The sequence below is a fragment of the Odocoileus virginianus genome, chromosome 20, assembly GCF_023699985.2.
Source record: "Odocoileus virginianus isolate 20LAN1187 ecotype Illinois chromosome 20, Ovbor_1.2, whole genome shotgun sequence".
NCBI classification, from domain to species: Eukaryota; Metazoa; Chordata; class Mammalia; order Artiodactyla; family Cervidae; genus Odocoileus; species Odocoileus virginianus.
In genome coordinates this window covers 8938089-8952288 of record NC_069693.1, presented here as the reverse complement: position 1 = coordinate 8952288, position 14200 = coordinate 8938089, and the positions used below count along the sequence as shown (strand labels likewise).

The following is a 14200-nucleotide window of genomic DNA, read 5'->3' as shown; positions in this document are numbered from 1 at the left end:
GCAAGAATACTGGAGTGGGTAACTATTCCTTTCTCCAGGGGATCTTCCCAACCTAGGGATCGAACCAGGTCTCCTGCATTGCAGGGGGATTCTTTACTGTCTGACCTACCAGGGAATCCCATTATTAAATAATAATATTATTTGTTATTATGCTATTTATAATAAATAGTATAATAATAATATATAATATAATATAATAATATATAATAACAATAAATACTATTTATTATTATAAATAATAACTAATTTATGTTATTAAAGAATAGCCATAATTATTAGATGATAATTACAATTTATTATTGTCAAATAATTGCTTTCAAATCGTGGCACTGGGGAAGACTCCTGAGAGTCCCTTGGACTGCAAGGAGATCAAACCTGTCAATTCTAAAGGAAATTGATCCTGAATATTCGTTGGAAGAACTGTTTCTGAAGCTGAAACTCTAGTACTTTGGCCACCTGATGCAAAGAGCTGACTCACTGGAAAAGACCCTGATGCTGGGAAAGATTGAAGGCAAAAGGAGAAGGAGACAACAGAGGATGAGATGGTTGGATAGCATCACCAACTGAGTGGACATGAATCTGAGCAAACCCCAGTAGATAGTGGAGGACAGAGAAGCCTAGCATGCTGTAGTCCATGGGGTGGCAAAGAGTTAGACACAACTTCGGGACTGAACAACAACAAATCAATCAATAATAAATGCGAAGAACAAGTGAAAAAAACAATTTGCAAAGGAGAAGTGAGGACAAAGGTCACATGGAGCCATTGTAAGGCCTCTGGCTTTTATACGGCGCCCCCCGCCCCCGGCAGATAAGTTGTAGGTGAGGTTCTTCTAGCAAACTGTGTGTTGACAAAACCCCCGTCGGACACAACTTGGCGCCTGAACAACCACGTGATTGGTCACTCGTTTCAGTTCTGGCCTTCACTCACCAACAGCGAGATTGAGTTCAGTGACCCAAATGGAGGTTATCTGTGGGTACCCTTTTCCCAGTTGTGTGCGTTGAGTGGGGGCTGGATGTATGCTGGCTCTGCGGGCTTTGGGAGTGGACTTTGAACTCAGGTGCGGACCCATCAAGGGGCGGTTCTAAGGCTATGGGCGTGGCTGTTGGTTAGACTAAACCCCCATTGGGCGTAGCTAGAGAGAGGGGCGGGGTGGAATGCTTGACTGGCAGTGTGGGCGGGGCTAACGCGGCTCGGGCAGGCCAGGCTTCTTATAGCTGCCCCCGGAAAACTCCCCCCTTGGTCCTAGGTCGGGTGATCTGTTGGTTGGGGTTGTGATGGAGTCGGAGTGGGATGCTCTGAGAGTGCTGGGAGCGGTTACAGCCCTGTTCCTGCTACTGTGGGCGACCTGGGCTGTGGGCTCCACAGTCTATGTTTATCTGCTGCCCCAGGTACGCCGGAGCAACCATTGGCTCCGGGCGCACGGGGCCTGGGCAGGTAAGAAAGGAGGGCTCTGCACTAAGCAGGTAGAGGCGGGGCAGCAGGAACACGGGCAGATGACCGGTGAGGGCCCCCAGTCAGGGCAGACGCCAGGGACCCCTGGAAGCATCACGGGTGAAGGCTGGATTTGTATGAAGTCCTCCAACCTGTGCGAGGTGTTAGAACCCCTCGCCGATGGAAGAGGAGGACGAAAACCAGGAGGGCTGGGTCTCGATGAGGGGGGGTTTCCAGAAAAGGTGCAAAAAGGGACAAGAGGCACATGGAGTGGATGACGGGGGTAGGATAGGGTGGGGATCCCCTCCTGCCCTTTCCTCCTCTCCTTTCTAGTGGTGACAGGAGCCACCAGTGGCATCGGCAAGGCTTACGCACATGAGGTGAGCCAGGGCTTGGGGTGGGTGGTGGGAGGGCTTCTCCTGTTTGCTTGTTGTCAGCTAACTCTATCAGACTGAGAATGGTGTATTCTCTCTGGTTCCCGCAGACATCCTCTCCAGGGAGCCTTTCCTCTGCTCCCCAGGGTGGGGGCAAGTGTCTGCCCTGGGCTTCTTCTGATTTATTCATTCAAAACATATTTATATAGCACCTCCATGCACCAGGCATCTTCTAGATGCTAGGGGGTACAACAGTAAACAAAATAGTTTTTTTTAAAAATCAAAAGACTTTGTCTTCTTGGAGCTTATGTTGTAGTGAGGGGAGATAGGTGTAAGATAAACAAATGAAATGTATAGTGTATCCGATACTGGAATAGTTGCCACTTCCTTCTCCAGGGGATCTTCCTGACCCAGGGATTGAACCCAGGTCTCCTGCACTGCAGGTGGTTTCTCTACTGCTTGAGCTACCAGGGAAGCCCATCAAATGGTTATAAGAGTTAAAGAGAGGGACTTCTGTGGTGGTCTAGTGGTTAAGACTGTGCTTCCACTGCAGGGGGCAAGGATTCCATCTTTGGTCCCTGTCGGGGAACTAAGATCCCACAAGCCACACGGTGTGGCCAAAAAAAGAAAGAAAAAAATAGATTTAAAATTTAAAAAGAGTTAAAGAGAAAAATAAGAAAGGAGAAGAGGGAGCCCTGGGGATGTGCAGGTTCCAGTTTTTATATAGGGTAATCAAATATGTCACTGAGAAGGCAGCATTGAGCAAAGATGAGAAGGAGATGAGGGATGGAGTCTTGTGAATAACTGGGAGAAGGAATTTCCAGGGAGAAGAAATCGCCAGTGCAAAGGCCCTGAGGTAGGGAGCATCACTTGTTGGAGAAGCAGAAAAAGGCCTGCTGTGATTGTATCAGAGTCACAGGGAGAGAGTAGGACATGAGGGCAGAAATGCAATTTCCAGACAGATCATGGGGAATCTGGTAGGTTATTGTGGAGACTTTAACATCTACTGAGTGAGATGGGTTCTGAAGAGGGGTATGATACTATAGGGGGTGAGGATGCAAGCAGAGAGATCCTGCTTATGCAGGCTCTTGCAAAATCCAAGCAAGAGATCTTGATGACTCATCTAAGTGTGATGGCATCGTGGCATGAGAACTACTTGCATTTTGGTTTTATTGAATTAGCGACTCATTTATTTTGGCTGCGCCAGGTCTTAGTTGTGGCACAGGGAATCTTTGATCTTCCTTGCAGCATGCTGCATCTTTTAGTTGCGGCATGAGAGATCTAGTTCCCTGACCAGGAATCAAACCTGGGCCCCCTTCATTGGGAGCACAGAGTCTTAGCCACTGGGCCACCAGAGAAGTCCCAAATTTGGGGTTGATTTTGACGTTAGTACTCACGGATTCTTTACCAGTTGAGCCACAAGGGAAACCCAAGAATACTGGAGTGGGTAGCGTATCCCTTCTCCAGCAGATCTTCCCAACCTAGGAATTGAACCAGGGTCTCCTGCATTACAGGCAAATTTTTTTTTACCAACTGAGCTATAAAGGAAGGCTTGTACTGATAAGATTTATTCTAAAGATTGGATAGAGAGTATGACTCCAAACCTCTGACCTTATATAAACTGAAAATTTGCTAAACCCACTTAGTTCTTGTAACCATTTTGTAGAATTCTTGAGATTTTCTATGTAGACAGAGATGTCACCCATGTACAGAGACAATGTTATTTCTTCTTTCCAATATGCATACATTTAATTTCTTTTCTCTGCCTTATTGTACTGCCCAGGAAATTAAATAGGACATTTAGAGAAGTGGTAAGAGGTAACATCCTTGCTTTGTTCCTGTTCTTAGAGGAAAAGCATTCAGTTTTCAGTTATTCAGCATAATGTTAGGTTTTTAAAATTCACGTATGTGTGTGTATGTATTTATATGATCTTTATAAGATCATGGGAGGCCCTTTCTATACCTAGGTTGCTAAGAGTTTTTTTTTTTTTTATCATGGATAGTTGACTTTTGTCAAGTAATTTTTCTATCTGTTGAGGTGATCATATGGTTTTCCTTCTTTAGTCTGATTATATGGTAAATTATATCAATTGATTTTGCAAAGGTTGAACTGACCCTGCATTCCTGCAATAAACCCCAGCTTGAGCATTACCTCTTATCCTTTTTCTGTATTGCTGGACTGATTTACTCATATTTCACTGAGAATTTTTGTGTCTAAGTTTATGAGGGATATTAGCTTGTAGTTTTCTTGTCATCTTTGTTCAATTTTTGCTATTAGGATAATGTTGACCTCATAAAATAGATTACTTATAGGATTTGTGACCGGGATACCTCAAAGAATGGAGCTGCCATTACTGCAATGGAGTTGAACTGAGGGGGGGACCAGGTTTGGGGAAAGTGGAAAGGAGTCTAGTTTTCGACATTCTAAGTTTGACATTTTGGGCATTCTATCTTCCTTGGTGGCTCAGATGATAAAGAGTCTGCCCGCAACGCGGGAGACCCAGGTTTGATCCCTGGGTCGGGAAGATCCCCTGGAATAGGAAATGGCAATCTGCAGTATTCTTGCCTGGGAAATCCCATGGACAGAGGAGCCTGGCAGGCTATAGTCCATGGGGTTGCAAAGAGTTGGACACGGCTGAGTGACTAACACACACATTTGAGATACCAGTTAGGTATCCAAGTAGTGAAGTTCCGGAAGTTGGAAATGCCATTCTGGAGTTCAGAATGGGCGGAGATAGAAATTGAAGCATCATCATCATAACAATGCCATTTAAAGTCCTAAGACTAGGGGGCCTCTCTGGTGGTCCAGCGGTAAAGAATCCATTTGCTAGTGCAGGAGACACGAGTTTGATCCCTGGTCTGGGAGGATCTCACATGCTGAGGAGCAACTAAGTCCATGTTCCACAACTACTGAACCTGGGCCCTAGAGCCTGGGAGCCACAAGTAATGAGCCCATATCCTGCAACTACTGAGGCCCATGCGCCTACAGCCCAGGCTCTCCAACAAGAGAAGCCACCACGAAGAGAAACCCTCGCACTGCAACTAGAGAGTAGCCCCCACCTGCCACCACAAGAGAAAAGCCCACACAACGATGAAGACCCAGCACAGCCAAAAATAAATAAATACATAATATTAAAAAATAAAGTCCCAGTACTAGATGAGATGCCCATGGTAGTGGGTATGGATGGAGAAGGGAAGCACAGTCTGAATCACCCCAAAGTGCTCCCTGGAGCACTCAAAGTTAAGAAGCACAGAAGATGAGGCACAAGAACTGAGCTAGAGCAGGAGGGAAACCAAGGTTGGAAGAGATGTCTTGGAAGCCAGGGAAAGAATGTTGCCTGGAGGAGGGGGTGATGAACGTGTCAGCTACTGCTGCGAGGTGCTGAGAACAGCACTGGGTTTACCACCGTGGAAGTTACTGTTGACCAGAGTGGTTTGGGTGGCACAGTAGGGGCGGGAGTCCAACTGGAGTGGGTACAAGTGGGCTGGGGAGGGAGCCAGGGTAAGCAGTTCTTAGAATGTTGAGTAAAGTGGGGTAGCATGATGAGAAATGGGGCAACACCTGAACAGAGAAGACCTTCTGGCAGGTCTGCATGTTGAATGGGAATCATCCAGCAAAGGGAGACCGTGATGCAGGGGGAAGATGGGCAAAAGCTGCAGCGATGTCCCTGAGTAGGCACGAAGGCAGGGGAGGCTAGTTGTTGTTTAGTCACTAAGTCATGTCCGACTCTCTTGTGACCCCATGTACTGTAGCTCTCCAGGCCCCTCTGTCCATGGGATTTCCCAGGCAAGAATACTTCATTCAGTGCACCCTGGACTGTATGCTGTCCTTTAAGCTAGCCAGCCTTTGTGCAAGGGCCTCTGCACTTGCTATTCCTCCTGCCTGTAATACTCTAACCCCAGAATGCATGCTCCGCGAGGGCCAACTTCCCTTATTTCTCTTTTGTTCGCCTCTGCATCGGCAGCGCCTACAACAGCGCAGCACGCTGTCAGCACACAGTAAATATTTGTGGCTTTCGTGAATAAATAAACGAATGCATTTCCTGCAGCTCGCCCGGAGAGGTCTGAACGTCGTCCTCATCAGTCGAGACCTGAGCAAGTTGAAGCACGAGGCAAAGGAGATAGGTGAGTATAGGAAAGGAGGAGAGCTGGGAAACGCGGCCCTCCGGGCTCAAGGGCTGAGGTTTGACGGGGCGTGGTCGGAGGCGTGGTCGGGGCGTGGTCGAGGAGGGTGCACGGAGCAAGCTCCCTCTGCCTCTGGGGCCTCCGAAGGACCGGGTAAAGGCCTGGGGCTGAACTGAGACCGGAGTGAGGTGCAGGCAGAGATGAGTTACAGCCAAGAGCCTGGCTCCCACTCCGCCTACGCCCCTCGCCACCCCCCCCTTCCCAACCCCTCCCACACTTCCCAGAGCGGCTTTACGGCAAAAGCACACGAGTGATTCAGGTGGATTTCACCGGGGGCTTGGAGATCTACGAGACCATTGAGGCAGGACTGAAGGACCTGGAGATCGGAGTATTGGGTATGTCCCCGTGCCCGTTGGGAGAAGCGCTGCTCTCAACCGCCCCGGGGCTCACCCCGACCCCGGAACATTCTCCTGGCCGCCCTCTCTGGCAGACACTCCCTTTTGCCCCCGCCCGGTGTCCCTGGGACTGTTGGAGTGAGACAAGCACTTTGTCCCCTCTCGTTCAGTAAACAACGTGGGCCAAAAATATGCACCTCACTTGTGTAAACTGCTCGACTGTGACGACGTCGCCAAAGTGAGTAACACCGAGAACTAGTCCGCGGGACCTCTGCCTTACACTGCTCCCTCTGTTGGAAAACCCCGCACGGTACACTAGCCTGATTAAGTGTTTCGAGAGCTGGGAATCTATGCTCTCCTTCCATGGGGCGCCCTTCTGCAGTGCTCAACCAGAACCACTGTCTACATTGAATCTGGTTCTGCCCGTTTTGTATTCTCCGGTGCTAACTTTCTGGAGAAATGAGGGACTTCCTTGGCGGTCCGGTGGTTAAGACTCCCTGCTTCCATTGAAGGGGGGCGTGGGTTCTGCCCCTGGTCAGGGAAATAAGATCCCACATAGCCGACAGTGTGGCCAAAAAAAAGAGTAGGGGGCGGGGAATGAGCCACGTAGGAGAGTCAGCGCCTCAGTCTCATATCTATAAAATGGGAATCAATACTTTTTGCTGACCTTGTAGAGCTGATAAGACCATATCAGCTGATAAGACAACACAGTGCACGTAAACCTAAGTTGCGTGCTCCATAAATGAGGGCTATTATTATTAAACAGGAGATCAAGATGGCTTTTAAATTCTCTATTGTTAGTTCTTTTTCTAACCATGTTAGTTTAAGACGTATGGGAGTGGGTCTGGTAAAAGTATCTAAGGCCTTGATAAGACTAGGAAGTGGGGGCACTTTCCATCCCCCTTCTGATGTCTATGTCAGAAGCTTTCCCTATCCCTTTTTCACATTACTAAAACTTTGCTACACACACAAAAATAAATACATTCTAAATATTATTTCAAAAGAAATGCGTAAGGGAGTGGGAGGGAGGTCCAGGAGAGAGGGGATATATGTATACACAGAGCTGCTTCACTTCCTTGTACAGCAGAAATTAACACAACATTGTAAAGCAATTATGCTCCAATAAAAATTAACCTCTGACAACAGAAGTCGGAAAAAAAAAAAAGAAGGCATAGGCTCATTTTAGAAAATGCAAGGAGAATCAGCCTGGGTATTCTGCCTCTGGTATTAGAGGAAGTTGTGACTGAAGACTAACCCTGCAAATGAGAACGAGTAGGAGAGCTGGATAAAACCGTTTTAAAATAACTGTTTAAAGACATCAACCTACTAAGGCAATGAGGAATTGTCGCATCAAGATTTGAGGGAAGAGAGAATCCAAGAAAGGTGAAATCTGACATTTGAAGCAACATTTCCCTTCCACGTGGATAGTGTTGGAGCTGCAACAAATAACATAGCACAAAGCTTTGGAAAATATCTCAGGTTTTAGCTTGGAATCCTGAACACTGTAATCCAGGAGTTAGGGTAAAGTAGGTTTCATAGGCCCTGGAAGAGGGCATGGCAACCCACTCCAGTATTCTTGCCTGAAGAATCCCATGGACAGAGGAGCCTGGTGGGCTACAGTCCAGGGGTTGCAAATACTTGGACATGACTGAGCGACTAAGCACAGCACAGCAGCAGGTTTCATAGGAACTGAAGCCAATTTTCAGATGATCTTAATTCCATTGGGATTATGTGGATGTGATATTTTAGCACCCCCTAGTTTAGCTAACTGGCAGACGCAAAACCAAACCATTTTTAGAGAAAAACGATGTAGTCCAGAGATTCAAATTAGCAGTTCAATTTTTTAAATATTAAATATCCAGCACTCACAAAATATAACAAGGAATATTAGAAGAAAATTCATGATTGAACACAAGAGAAATAATAGATAATTAACAAGGTCCACATGGAGCCAGGGTAATGGAAATATCAGCATAAATTTTTTTTCATAAATTTTTTAAAAATTGTGACATATATAACATAAAACTTGCCATTTTAACCATTTTAAAGTGTGCAACTCAGTGGCATTAAATACATTCACAATGCAGTACAGCTGTCACCACTGTGTATTTCCAAAACTTTTCCATCATCCCAAACAGAAACTCATTAAGCAGTATAAGTTAAATACAGGACCTGTAAGTTAAACAGGTCCTATTAAGCAGTATCTTCACATTCTTCCCTATTCCCTGGTAGCATCTATTTCTACTTTCTGTGTCTATGAGCTTGCTGATTCTAGATACCTCATACAGGAGAAATCACAGAATCGTTTTCCTTTGGTGTCTGGCTTATTTCAGTTAGCATAATGTTTTCAACTTCATCTGTGTTGTTAGCAAATATCAGAACTTCATTCTTTTTCTTTCCTTTGTTTTTAAGTTATGGCAAATATATATAACTTAAATTTTGTCATTTTGACTCTTATGTGTGCAGTCCAGTGGTATTGTGTACACTGAGATTGATGTGAAGCAATCACCTCCATCCATCTCCAGAACTTTTTCAGCTCTCTACCTGTTGAACAGTAACCCCCAATTCCTAACTACCTGCAGATCCTGGAAACCACCATTTTGTCTCTATGAATTTGACTATTCTAGGTGCCTCATATAAGTGGAATCATACCGTATTTATTCTTTTGGGCCTTGTTTGTTTTGCTTAGCATAGTATTTTCAGGGTCCATCCATGTCACAGCCTGAGTCCCAATTTTCTTCCTTTTTAAGGCTGAATAATATTCCATCATATGTATTAATAGATATCACCCTTTATCTCTTCACCTGTTGACAGACACTTGGATTGTTTCCACTTATTGGCTGTTGTGAATAATGCTGCTATGAACTATTGACATACCAATAGCTGTTTGGGTACCTGCCTTTTATTCCCCAAACTTTAAACTTTTTATTTTGTTTTGGGGTGTAGCCGATTAGCAATGTTGTGGTAGTTTCAGGTGGACAGTGAAGGGACTCAGCCCTACATATACATGTGTCCATTCTCCCCCCAAATCCCCTCCCGTTCAAGCTGGCACGTAACATTGAACAGAGTTCCATGTGCTATATGATAGGTCCTTTGTTGGTTATCCATTTTAAATACAGCAGTGTTGGGTACCTGCTTTTAATTCATTTGGGCATATACCCAGAAGTGGAAATGATGGATGCAAGATTAGTCTGGCTAATATCAGGGTCCCTTGAGATTCCATATGAATTTTGGGCAGGATTTTTCTTTCTGCAAAAAATGCTACTGGGATTTTAATAGCAATTGCATTGAATCTTTTAAAAAATATTTATTTTATTTATTTATTTGGCTGTGCTGGGTCTTAGTTGCAGCTGTGGGATCTTTTAGTTCGGCCTGTGGGTTCTAGTTCCCTGACCGGGGATTGAACCTGTCCCCCTGTATTGCAAGTGTAGAGACTTAGCCATTGGACCACCAGGGAAATCCCAATACTTCCTTTATGTGGGTAGAAGCTAAAGATTTGTGTTCAGTTTTTACTCTAAGATTTGTGTACTTTGGTATGTATATGGTATGCATTTATAAAAAGTTTATTGATCAGAAAATCCAAAGAGAGAAGTTTATGAAGGTGAAAATCTTCTTTCTCCCTTCAATCTTATTCCCCCAAAGTGCCCCCCAGTTTAAAATAGTGATAGGTTTTTCTCTCTATGCCTACAGAAGGATGTATATGTAATTTTTATCCAAATGGCAGCAGCCTATTGTTCTGCACTTTATGTTTCACAAGTAGGCATGTATCTTGGGGATCATTTTAATCAGAATAATTAGCTGATCCATTCTTTTCACTTGTTGTTCAGTGGTCTATCCATGGGCTACCCAGTGTTTATTTAGTCATCCCAGTATTGATGGATATTCAGGATGTTTCCTGGCATATCTGACTACAAATTGTGTTATAATGTGTATTTTTGGACATATGCATTCCCCACATATGTGAGTATCTTAGAAAGGAATACACTTCCAGAAGGGGAGTCGATGCATCGAGATTTATGTGTATTTAAATTCTAGTAGATGCAACTTTTAAAAACTGTGTTCCACATTAAAAGAAAAGTAAGCTAGAAAATATGGGAGTTGTGGCAGAGTTGTGGTGAAGGAAAGGACTGATTGGTTCCATTTTCTTCCCCTAGAAACTCCAGGATATTATTAACTGCAACATGATGTCTGTGGCCCAGGTGAGTCAGGGCTAGGAGGGACTGGGTTCAGTGTCAGCGGAGCTCTGACCACTCTGGGTGGTCCTCAGTGTCCCCCAGTACTGGACTTGACATGGAGGAAGTGCTAGCAGAATAGTCCCTGATGGAAAGTAGGGGTATAGGAGGGAACTTGAGGAGGGGGCAGGAGTCTGGGCAGGCGAAAGCAGAGGAAAGAAGGAAAGAGAGGATCCTCTTCATTCCTCCTGCAGATGACTAGAATCCTCCTGCCCCGAATGGTTAGCAGGTAAGAGGCAGTCTCTTTTGTCTTTCACTCTGGATCTTTCCCCAGCCAACCTCTGGCTATTTCTATTCCCCAGCTCTCCCATTCACATTTCCAACTCTTCCCTAGTTCTCTGATCTTTCTGATTAGCACAGAGACTAAAGGGTGGGGAGGTGGGTAAACCCCTGAGACCCTCTCTTCCCCAAGTGGCAGTGACTGCTTTCCAATTAATGCTTCCTCCTGCAGGGGCAAAGGCATCATCATCAACATATCTTCACTAGCTGACAGGAAGCCCTACCCATATTTAGCAGTGTATGCGGCTACCAAGGTACCCAGACCCACAGACCAGGCACAGGCTGGCTTCTATGCTGTCATTCCTACAGGAGCCCTTAATTCTGGCCCTGAAGGTTATGGCGGAAAAGACCCAAATGCGTGTGTGTGTGCGTGTGTGTGTGTGATGTATCACCAGAGTCTGAGGCTATTAATAGGTCAGATATCTGGGGCACAGTCCAGTGGGCAAGTCAGATTCTGTGTTCTTTTTTTAAGAGAAAAGAAAGCTAGGATTTCGAGAACCGGTGAGGTGGGAGGAGGTCAGGGAACACAAAGAGACTGGCGCGGCTGGAATGGAGAGTGAGTGCATGGGAACAAAAGCAGGTCTTAGAGCAAAGAAACTTTTGGGTGTTAAGGTGAGAACTTGAGCCGTGAGGGAGGGGCCCCTCCGGGAGGGAGCGGGGAAGTGTTCTAGGATACCGGACGCCACGCCGGGACAGGGGGCGGGCTGGAGGACTCCACGCGGAAAGCTCGTGGTCCTGGGACCCTCCTCTCCTTCTCCTCAGGCCTTTGTGCGAAGCTTCTCCGTGGCCGTGGGCACAGAGTACCGCTCCAAAGGTGTCATCGTGCAGGTGCCTGACTCCGGAGGGAAGGAGCTCGAGAGGGACAGGAGTGGCAACTCACGAGGGGGGTGGGCTCTGAGGGAGGAGGAGCTTGGATTCGGTGGAGGCTCCTAGGAGCTGCGGCGGGCTCGGAGTGAGGTGGCGGTGAGGTCTGAACGAGGACCGCGACTCAGTCTCAAAGAGCTTCTGTGGATGTAAATCAACTATACTTCAGTAAAATTTAAGAAAGAAAGGAAGGGAAGGGAGGGGGGAGGGAAAAAAAGAGGGAGAGAGAAGAAGGGAGGAAGGAAGGAAAAGAGAGAGAAAGAGGGAAGAAGGTAGGAAGAACCTTTTTAAAAAAAAAAAGCTTCCGTGGCGCGAAAGTCGCAAGGGGTGGGTTCTCGAGGGGGCGTGGCCCGAGAGGCGTGATCAGCGCCTCTCTGGGGGCGTGGTCCGCAAGAGGGGTGGGATTCAGGGATTCTTGGAGAGGGCCTGGGTGCTTAGGCTTGGGAGGGAGGGGAGTTCTTATCTTGACCCCTTTCCTACCTGCAGACAGTGAGCCCCTTTTTGGTTGAAACAAATATGACCTATCCCTTGAAAAAGGGACTGCTTATGGTGAGCGCCGAAGACTTCGCTCGGCAAGCATTGGACACGCTTGGCCTCACTTCCGAAACCCCCGGGTGCCTCAGCCACGCTGTGCAGGTGCTTTCCTGGGGGCAGTCCTAGGGTGCGAGCTGATGGGACAGCCCCTGGTGTGGGTCCACTAGTCCTCAGAAAGGGGGAGACGGACAGAGAAGGGGAGGGCCCCCAGCCCGGGCTGGGGAGCCGGGAGAGGAGAGGGGGGACTCAAGAATGGGGCGTCTCTTGATCCTTGGTACCTCTCCTTCCCAGGATTTCCTGCTGACCATGCTCCTGCCCAGTTGGTTTTTTTTCAGTCCTTGGGGATATCCTCTGTTGGAGAGATGTAATGTAGTAGGGTTCTTTTCTGAAAGAACTTGACTAAAGGCCCTGAAGGCGTGACCGCATGTCTGTCGTCCCCCGCCCCTTATCAGAGTCCTAAACCAGAACCGTTGTTAGGGAGACCTCCCACCGGACAAACAGGCCAGTGAAACGGAATTGGTCTCCCAAATACCCGGACATTAGTGACAACTGCAGGATCTCAAATCTCTGGCAGAAAGATGGAGCTCTTAATATGTGCCGCTAAGACTAGATAGACATTTGGAGAAAAACAGACACACACACACACACACACACACACACACACACACATCTATAAATATAGCTTGTAGCAATGATGGCTGCACAACTTTGTGAAATACTAAAACCTGCTAAATTGTACACAATTAAAACGGGTGAATTTTATGGTATGTGAATTAAATCTCAATAAAAATACTTTTAAAACAGAGATCCCCTGTGTATGTATATATATATATACATTTATGTATAAAGTTGGATTTAGTTCTCACACCATGTACCTGCATAAACTCCAAATGAATTAGAAATCCCTAAATCGCTGTGTGAAAGTGGAAACACATCAACTAGAAGAATCCATGAATGAATTTCTTTCCATCTTGGAAGTGGGAGAATCTTTTATTATTAATACTGAAAATTAAAAGCAGCAAAAAAAAAAATACTGAAATGTAGTTAATGACATACAGGCTGAATTATTTAGGAAAAGTGTACTGATGTTTGCAATTTACTTTGAAATGCATTGAAAAGTTAGATGGATAGAGTGAATAGAAATACGGTTAGACAAGTGTGGCAAAATGTTAGTAACAGACACATGTGCATCTCTTTCAACTTTCCTGCATGTTTGAAATTTTCCATAATAAAATGTTGGGAGAAATCCAGGAGCAATAAAATTAAATTTATAAATAAAACGACTTAAGCAGATTTAGAAATCACTTAAGATGATATGCTTCTTATCACATTTCCGGTGAAGGACAGGCTCGGAACCCTGGGGAAGAAACGGACTTTTTTGAGGCGAAGCGCGGATGTAGACCATCGAAGATCCGTCGTGCGCTTTGGTGCTGGTGGTTGTGGGTAGCGCTCAGTGGAAGGAAGACACGGACGGGCGCCACGCTGAGGCAGGTGGCGGTGGTCGCGGGGTCCCGGAGGCGCTGCAGGCCTTGTGTCGGGAGCTGAGCCTGGACGAGGGCGCACAAGCTGACCCCGCAGCCATCCAGGACATCTACAGCCTAGAGGAAGTTACACACTGGTTGGCTTGTTCGTTATCCGTCGCCTGCCTCAAAAGCATTATCCCCACAGTTGGAAACCTTACCTTGGAAGGAAATTAAGCCAAACACAATTTTGAGGTGTCTACTGTAATTTTCAAAAAATTTGAGCCAATTTAAAAAAAATTTTTTTTGAGTCAATTTTTAAAGATGTGTTTCAAAGTCCTTATGAACAGCCACCAAAGTTACCACGAAGCAGGAAGCAGAGGATTCCTTGCCGTGTTAAGGAGCTTTTTAATTTCTTTTGGACACTTTGTTTATACTGAGGATAATTTTCATATGATTGGAGGTGATTTAGTAAACTCTTATCATTTCCTTCTGTGCTGCTTGG

At 46.0% G+C, this 14200-nt stretch overlaps 1 protein-coding gene across 4 annotated transcripts; it reads left to right on the top strand.

The window, feature by feature from the left end:
• The first annotated feature begins 1189 nt into the window (after window positions 1-1189).
• LOC110139983 (very-long-chain 3-oxoacyl-CoA reductase-B-like) lies at window positions 1190-14010 on the top strand. Of its 4 annotated transcripts, none has more exons than XM_070450694.1 (11): window positions 1190-1435; window positions 1766-1812; window positions 5856-5931; window positions 6216-6326; window positions 6497-6564; window positions 10481-10525; window positions 10753-10787; window positions 11010-11091; window positions 11600-11665; window positions 12188-12337; window positions 13578-14010. In XM_070450694.1, exons 1-11 carry the CDS (start codon window positions 1276-1278, stop codon window positions 13680-13682), a joined length of 945 nt encoding a protein of 314 aa, XP_070306795.1. In that variant the 5' UTR covers window positions 1190-1275; the 3' UTR covers window positions 13683-14010. The 4 variants fall into 4 exon arrangements, with proteins under 4 accessions (XP_070306795.1, XP_070306796.1, XP_020753870.1 ...); XM_020898211.2 differs by lacking the exon at window positions 13578-14010 and adding an exon at window positions 12527-13040 and having other exon boundaries at window positions 1195-1435; XM_070450696.1 differs by lacking the exons at window positions 1766-1812; window positions 13578-14010 and adding an exon at window positions 12527-13040 and having other exon boundaries at window positions 1285-1435.
• The last annotated feature ends 190 nt before the right edge of the window (window positions 14011-14200 follow it).